General features: G+C 32.0%; 1 protein-coding gene and 1 long non-coding RNA gene across 2 annotated transcripts; both read right to left on the reverse strand.

Annotated features, from left to right (window-relative positions):
* On the reverse strand, window positions 1–554 carry LOC106293650 (glutathione S-transferase T3-like; the record flags this gene model as incomplete). The annotated part of the gene is given in 1 exon segment (XM_013729321.1): window positions 1–554. A coding segment is annotated over 1 exon segment (541 nt), but the record flags the coding sequence as incomplete, so codon positions are not given.
* A 4,519-nt stretch (window positions 555–5,073) lies between these two features.
* LOC106293652 lies at window positions 5,074–5,513 on the reverse strand. Its single transcript, XR_001260572.1, has 2 exons — window positions 5,425–5,513; window positions 5,074–5,338 (listed from the first exon to the last, which is right to left on the reverse strand). It is a non-coding gene; the product is annotated as an uncharacterized LOC106293652 (long non-coding RNA).
* Between the last annotated feature and the right edge of the window lie 3,575 nt (window positions 5,514–9,088).

Below are 9,088 nucleotides of genomic sequence, written 5' to 3' on the forward strand. Positions count from 1 at the left end.
TCAATGCAAAGTCCTTTTGCCTCATGTCCCACATGTTCTCAAGGTCCACACACACCTTCCCTTCTGCTTCTTCAGTGTTAGCCTTCCTCACAGCCGCTTTACTTAGTCTCTTTGCAGCTTTGACACCCGCAGGCCGGACCTCCACACCATTTGCGTCCTCTTCTCCAAGGCTACATGGAACTGACGTTGATGACTGTCCTGTTTGGTTATCAACCTTTCTTCTCTTAGATGACACACCATTTTTACTCGCCAGACCTCCACACCATTTTTGATCATGACTCTGCTCCAACCAAGCATGCTCAAGTGTGAACTTGCTCTTGTAATCATTGAAGAATATCTGATGAGCCAGCTTTAAAACATCATCCTCACTTTGCCCACTAGATTTTTGTTTAGTTGCTGCATCATAGCACCCTACAAACTTGCACACGCCCTCATTAAGCTTCCCCCACCTCGATTTACAGCCAGTTGAGTCTCTCTTCTGCAAACCAGCAACCTGTGGACTTGCCCCAAAATATGTAGCAATTCTTTTCCAAAAAGCCATTGCTTTGTGTCACATGCTTCCCTGCTGTTTCTTTTCCTTTTCTTGTTTGCTTGTGTCACATGCATCTCTCTCAACCATCAACCTGCAAAATTCATATGTATAGATCAGTTACACAACAAACGTCACATGCCACTCACTTTATTTCTTTTGTTGTTTGTGTCACGAGAACTGAAACTCAATATTATACATTGAAATTCAATATCATAAAATAGAAACCAATATTATACATTGAAACCCAATATTATACAGACTCGAGAACTCAAACTCAGACATAATATGAGACACAATATCATACAGACTCGACATGCATATCACAGACTCGACAATATCAGAAACAATATCATACAAACTTAGAGACAACATCATAGAAACTCAGACACAACTCAATACAAACTCAGACACAATACCGTACAAGATCGATCAGAAACAACATCATACACGCCCTCAAACCAACAGATCATTGATCAGCTTGTTTTTCAAAGCTTGCTCTGGTTCAGTTAATGGCTCAGTCTTGCCAAGTAGCATCTGAAGCAATTTTGATTGTTAACCTTCTCTCTCAATGCAAAGTCCTTTTGCCTCATGTCCCACATGTTCTCAAGGTCCACACACACCTTCCCTTCTGCTTCTTCAGTGTTAGCCTTCCTCACACTTGGTTAATTACAACACCAAAATCATCGGATTCGACAACCATAAACCTCAAAGTTGTCAGAGGAGTTGTCGAGTTGAATCAATCGGTTCCGAGAGTCACTACCTCTATGTTGGAAGAGACAGACGGATATCGAAGGCACCGGTGGAAGATCAGCGACTCGGTGCCGATAAAATCGATGGAGGAGATGGTGAGGAGTCACAGCGAGTTGGCTAAGGACTTGCAGAGCTTGGAGTCGCTGATCGAGAGGAACTTGAGGATGGACAATACGAGGAGCCACGACGTCGTCGGTATCGGATTCTGGGGCTGGGACATCGTTGGTATCGGATTCGGCGCGTTACTCCACTGCTGTCTCCTCTTTGTCGTCGCCGGCGTTAAATCACGAAGAGGAGAGACGGAGAGACCGAGCCATCATCCAGCTTTGGAGATTTCATCAGAAAAGCATCTCTGATTCTTCGATGACATCGAAGATGAGAAGAGAGCACCGCCGAGACAACAATAGAGAGAAAAGGCCACACGTTTTTTCCTTTCGTAGAAAAAAAAATCAACCAATACGAATATGCCACGTAGGAGTTCTTTATCACTCCTATAATCACTCAATTAAGGAGCGGTTCAGCTTAATAAATTCATTTTTAATTTAATTTTTTCTCTTTAATATATCAGGACCTCCTCTAGATGCTACCGATGGAGGTGGTCTTATAACCAGTTAACTTCATTGCAATATTTTTATGCTTAAAATATATACAGATTCGTTGGTCCGAAGACATTGCTTAGCTGCCTTTTCGACTTTGTTCCGCTCTTACTACAGGTTTGTTTCATTGTCATCTTAGGGTTTGATGTTTAATTTAAAATTTCGCACTATGATATAAATTATCTTTGTAATTTCTGTCACAGATTAGAAACTGACATAATAATTCAACACTTTACCAAAAATATATATACAGATTCAATCTTGCATAAGTCATTTAGTTTGGGTCCAGAATCACAGTTATACCATATTTGCATGATTTATAGTATCCATCCAAAATCTCTCAAACCAAATTCATTAACCATATAGTTGTAAGGTGGAAAAGGACCGACATGGAACTTATCATCAAAGACACATTTAGCAAATTGCTCATGAAAAAGAGTTAAAAGGTGTAAACATTCAGCTAAAACCCACAATGGCTTAGAAATGTTATGAACCACTAAGAAAACATGAACCATCATCACAAGAAACCAAGAATAAAAAGAAAAAGTAAATCCAGGAAGAATACAAGGACTGTGCTAAGAGAATATTAGCTCTACATTAGAGTGTTTCTTCCTGTAAAAAAATCAACAGTTTTTCATGTTCTTTTAGAAAGATTTGTTCAAGAGGATATAAACTTGTGTGTAAATCCCAGTTGTGTGTAACGAACGATGGAATCAAACACAACCCAAAAATGTTTTTCAGACTTGTTCATGTGATGTGCACTAAACTCTTCTGGCTTTTTCTACAGAGAACTAACAACCCTTTTGTAGAAATGTAACTAAACATAGTGGTCGAGGATTAAAGAAATAAAAATAACCGAAGCTGCCCAAATTGATAGAAACTTCTTGTCTGACAACTTGAAACCTGACTCCATCTGACCATATTTTTTTCTGGAGAGCTATGAATATTTTATAAGCTGTTTTTTTTTACCACACAGATCCATTGACCATCTTAAATTCATAAAAAAACTGGACATAAATCATTACACAATAACATAACTGGCCAAGTCGTTTATTGATATAATTATAAGAAAGAAACCGATATTCTTATATGTGATTATCGACTAAAAAAGATCAGATTAATGTTTGCACACACAAGAACATCTTGCAATAAAAGGATCAGGAAAACATTCTACATGACACCCTTTTTGGCAGTGGATTTTTTCCTCACCGTGCGGCAAAGATTCACTCTGCAACATAGTTTCAAGAGTTTCTTCGGGTAATAACCTTGTTGCCTCAATACTCATCACTAAAAAACCAAACCAGTATTTCTGTTGTTATATATAAAAGCTTGTGTGTTGCAATTTTATGTTACATATGAAGTACAAAACTTACCGGATGTAACAACTAAGAAGATAACAACGGCAAACTTCATTGATATGATCTTCTCCATTGTTTTAGATGTTGAGAAAAATACTGGTATCTGATCAATGTAGTGAGAGCCATTTTATAGGATGAAAATGGTATTTGATTTATTCAACTTTCTTATCAAATTATGGAAATTTCATAAATATACATAAAGACTAAATTGATTTCTTTTGTAAATTTAATTAAAAACTCCATAAGACCAAATTATGGCTTTAATTACATTAGGACCAAAAAACCCTACATACAGTAAAACCTCTATAAATCAATAATATTTGGATTTTGCTAATTTATTAATTTATTAAAATATTTTTAGATTTATATAATTTACAATTTGGTTTTATGTAAAAATAAGATAATATTTTATTTTATGGTATATATATTGATTAATTTTATAGATATAAATTTTATGGTGTTCAAAATCAACCATTTAGTTTATAGAAAATATATACCATAAATGCTATTGCATTTTAAAATTATAATGATCTAACATCAATATATTTAGATTTTTTTTTTTAAAAAGCTAAAGGTGGATTTTAATGTCAATAAAAAGAACTATACAATATATATGGTTTATGTTATATAAATTATATACATACTAATAATTAATTTATATTTATATTACAAAGATAGCCAGTTGAGAGGTTTAACTTCACTGCGATATTTTTATGCTGTAAATATATATAAAGATTCATTTTTTCACAACAAATATATACAGATTCATTGGTCCAAACTTGTCTCGTTGCTTAGCTGCCTTTCCGACTTTCTTCTGCTATTACTACAGGTTTGTTTCATTTTCATCTTGGGCTATGATGTTTAGTTTAAATTTTCACACTACTTCAATGTAAGTTATCCTTGTAATTTCACAAATTAAAAATTGGCATAATAATTTAAGAGTTTACCAAAATAAAAATAGATTCAACCTTGCAGATGTCATAGTTTTTTTTGGTAAAACAGATGTCATAGTTTGGGTCAAGAATCGCAGTTATACCATATTTGCATGATTTAGTATCCATCTACAGTCAGTTGTAATGTGGGTAAGGACCGACATGGAACTTATCATCAGAGACACATTTAGCAAATTCTCATGAAAAAGAGTTTGAAAGCTGTAAACATTCAGCTAAAACCCACACTGGCTTAGAAGTGTATGAACCACTAAGGCACTAAGAAAACATGAACCATCATCATCACAGGAAACCAAGAATAAAAAGAAAAAGTAAAATCCAGTAGATATACAAAGACTGTGTTAGGAGTATATCAGCTCTACATTAGAGTGTTTCTTTTTTTTTGGTAAAAACATTAGTGTTACCTACTGTACGAAGATTAACAGTTTTTCATTGTTCTTCCAGAAAAATTTGTTCGAGGATATAAACTTCTGTGTAAATCCCAGTTGTGTGTAACGAACGATGGAATCAAACACAACCCAACAATGTTTTTCAGACTTGTTCATGTGATGTGCACTAAACTCTTCTTGACTTTTTTACAGGGAACTAAAAATCTTTTATATATAGAAATGCAACTAAACATTGTGGTCGAGGATTAAAGAAATAAAAATAACCGAAGCTGCAACAAGAGCCTTGATAAAGTAATATTCGAACCCTTAAGAAGAAGACAAGAAGCTGCCCAAATTGATAGAAACTTCTTGTCTGACAATTTGAAACCTGACCCCATCTGACCATATTTTTTTTTTTCGGAGAGCTTTGGATATTGTAAGCTGTTTTTTTACCACATAGATCCATTGCCCATCTTAAATTCATAAAAAAATCAGGACAGAAATCATTACACAATCACATAACTGGCCAAGTCGTTTATTGATATAATTATAAAAGAAAAATACATATTTTTATTTATACAGATCGATTAAAAGGGATCAGATTAATGGTTACACACACAACCACATCTTACAACAAAAGGATCGGGATTACATTCCACATGACACCCTTTTGGACAGTGACGACCAAAATGGAACTTTTCTTCACCATGCGGCAAAGATTCACCCTGCAACATAGTTTGAAGAGCTTCTTCGGATAATAACCTTGTTGCCTCAATACTCATCACTAGAAAACCAACCAGTATTATTGTTATTATAAATAAAAACTTGTGTGTTTTAAATTGTATGTTACATATGAAATACGAAATTTACCGGATGTAACAACTAAGAAGATAATAACAAAGGCAAACTTCATTGATATGATCTTCTCCATTGTTTTAAATGTTGAGAAAAATACTGGTATCTGATCAATGTTGTGGGAGCCTTTTATAGGATAAAAGCGGTATTGATTTAGTCAACTTCCTTATCAAATTATGGAAAGAAATAATCAAGATATGTATTATTTAAATTTCATAAATATACATAAAGACTAAATTAATTTATTTACCAAATTTAATTAAAAAAAAGCATAAGACCAAATCAGTTTAAAATTGTAAACTTTAATACACTATGACTAAAATGTTGGTGAGCATAACTGCTTTAATTAGATTAGGACCAGAAACCCTACATACAGTAAAAATTATATAAAATAATATTCAAATTTTGATATTTTATTAATTTATAGAGTTATTAATAATTTGTTTAAAATTTTTTTTTATATTTATGTAATTTAAAATATATTTTATGTAAAAAATAAGAAAATAATTTATTTAATGGTATATGTATTATTTAAATTTTTTATAACTTTTTGTTGTTCATATTCGATCAATGATATATTTTGACATGAATGATATATTTTGATTCAACACAGTATAATAGGTTTATCATATACTCTTATATATTTGTTCGATTAAAGAATATCAGTTACATATACAACATGTTACGACATATGGTTAATGGTTTGGAAATACATAGCACAAGACGAGACCTTTCTTCTTTGGTTAGGACCTCGTAGCACACGAATACACGATAGCCTTTCTTGCAGTTATATATTAGGATCTCGTAGTTTCACACCATGCAGCCAAGATTCACCATGCGGCAAAGATTCACCATGCAACACAGTTTCAAGAGTTTCTTCACTACGATGTGATTGTTGTTTGTCCACATTTATTCTTCTATTTTGACAAAATATTTTAAAATAATTTTAAAATATACTTTTAGAGCTTAGGGTTTGCTATTTACAGTTATATTCACTACATAACAAACACAATGAACAATCTATTTATGTCGGTAGTATTATCATTGTTGCTTCATCGATGAATAAGTTAGAGAGAGAGCCATGACCATGACTATTTCTTTTTTGTTGGAGACCTTTGCCCACTTTTTTTTTGTAACACAGCTTTGCCCACCTTAAGTTCAAGAAACTCGACAGAAATCATGACACAATGACATGATAGAACATAACTGGCCCAGTTTTTCATTAATATTAGAAAAGCACATTATTCTTTGACGATTCGATTAAGAAGGATCAGATTAGTCGTGAAAACAAGTACATGTTACATAATCAGCAGGAGGAACGGTATAACATCCCACATGCCACCCTTTCTGGCAGTGCAAGAGAGATCCAAAATGATTTTTTTCCTCACCATGCGGCAAAGATTCACCAAGGAAAACAGTCTCAAGAGCTTCTTCTGTTAATAACCGTGTTGCCTCAATACTCACCACTACAAAACCAAAACAGTACTATTGTTGTTGTTATAAAATAAAAATTTGCGTCTTAAAGTTTTTATGTTACATTTGAAATACGAAACTTACCGGATGCAACAACTAAGAAAATAACAAGAGCAACCTTCATTGATATCTTTTCCATTGTTTTAGATGTTGAGAAAATAATGGTTTCTGATCAGTGTTGTGGGAACCATTTTATAGAATGAAAATGATGTTGATTTAGTTAATTTTCTTATCAAATATGGAAAGAAAATCTGCAAGATAATGTATTATCTGAGTTTGTAGATATACATAAATACTAAATTGATTATTTATCACATATAATAAAAAAAACATAAGCCCAAATCTGGAAGAAAATTTTGTCCTCTTGTGATTATCCCTACACATAATTTGATAAGTGATTTTGACATGTGTCATTACCACATTCTTTTAACTAAAAAAAATAACATGTCACTAAAAAAAGATAACATGTCTTTAAGAATTTATAACATGATATCACTTAATAATGATTTATATAATTTACTTCAAAATTTTTATTTTTTTGGAAAGATTTTTTTTAAATAAGGTAATACTAATAACTTGTACATCAAAACCATTAATGTAATTTTTTTTTACAAAAAATATTTTTGTCAAGATTTTTGAAATATATATAGTAATAACTAATTTATTATTTATGTGTCTAAAAATTGGTATATATATATATATATATATATATAATCAAAATTATTTATTGAGTGTACCCTACAAATATAAAACTGAAACAATACTAATAAAATAATTTTTAGTTGATATTAATTTGGTTGGAATTTTATTTAAATTTATTGGTTCATTAAATAAATTAACATGTTTATTTTTACCAATTTAACATATTTTAACTACAATAAAAATCCAAAATTTATTAATATACATATATATATATATATATATATATATATTTGTTTAAATATATAACTAGAAATCTAGGGGATAATATACATATTTAAATAAATAGTCATTATCCTATAAATAATTCTGAGAAAGTAGAATTTTAATTTATCAATTTTAAATAAAATTAAATTAAAAATAATTAAACCAAACAAAAAAAAGACTACATATAATTAAAATTTTATTTTATGTTCTCCGTATTGATAAAATTAAGATAAAAATAATAATGTTTAAATATAAATTGTTAAATTAAGATAAAATATATTTAAATTATTGGCATGGTGCATGAAAACTCTTAGTTAACCGTTATATACAGGAAAATCCAGAAGATGATCATGCCTCAACAGAAGCAGAGAATCATGATCAAATAAATACCTAAACCACCACCACCTCGTGTGGATTTAACAAAGTAACACCCGGTCTATAAGGACCAGACTAACTGAACTGGGAAAAGAAATTGGGCTTGGATGCGAGGTTTCTGATTTATCAGTTGTATAAAACCGAAAAGAAAAATATCAAATGATATGATTGGAGGTATTGGTATGTAGCTTAAACCGAGAATCGTAAACAGAAAACTGAGCGGGGTGAGTGACACTTAAATACGAGTGTTGCTTCTTCTCCGTGCTTGCACGGTTTCGGTTTGTTTGTTTGCTTTCTCCTAGGAAAGTTCGATTCGATTCGAGAAATCTCCAGTTGTTCTCTAATACATTCGCTCTGTTCAGATCGCGTTGCTGGCTTAGTGAGGTTATTTTTTTTTTTTGCCAAAATGTGAATTTCATATTAATATGAGAAGAGTTTGTAATTACTTACAAAAAATTTTAGATAAAAGCTTGAGTCAGCCTTGGACAAAAAAATAAAACAAATCTGAATCAACATAAGCATTTAAAGAACCGGCATGTTATTCAAACCGTAGCCATTGCTGCATAAGTGGGATAAAGGGCTTTAGTTTCCTTTTTCTCAGGATTGTATCCCTTATGAAGCGATCAAGGATTTTGAAAATAGCTGCTGGACTTAGTGAGGTCATATACTCTTATTTGTTCGATTAAAAAAAATCAGTTGTATATACAACATATTACGACATATGGTTTGGAAATACATAGCAACCGATACTTTTTTTTGTAGGACCTCGTAGCACATGACACCCTTTCTTTCAGTTAGGATCTCGTAGTTTTTTTTTTTGGAAAAAAAATTAGGATCTCGTAGTTTCACACCATGCAGCCACGATCCACCATGCAACACAGTTTCAAGAGTTTCTTCCACGTTTTATTATTCTGTTTTGAAAAAA

Source organism: Brassica oleracea, chromosome C5, assembly GCF_000695525.1.
Source record: "Brassica oleracea var. oleracea cultivar TO1000 chromosome C5, BOL, whole genome shotgun sequence".
In the NCBI taxonomy this organism is placed as follows: Eukaryota; Viridiplantae; Streptophyta; class Magnoliopsida; order Brassicales; family Brassicaceae; genus Brassica; species Brassica oleracea.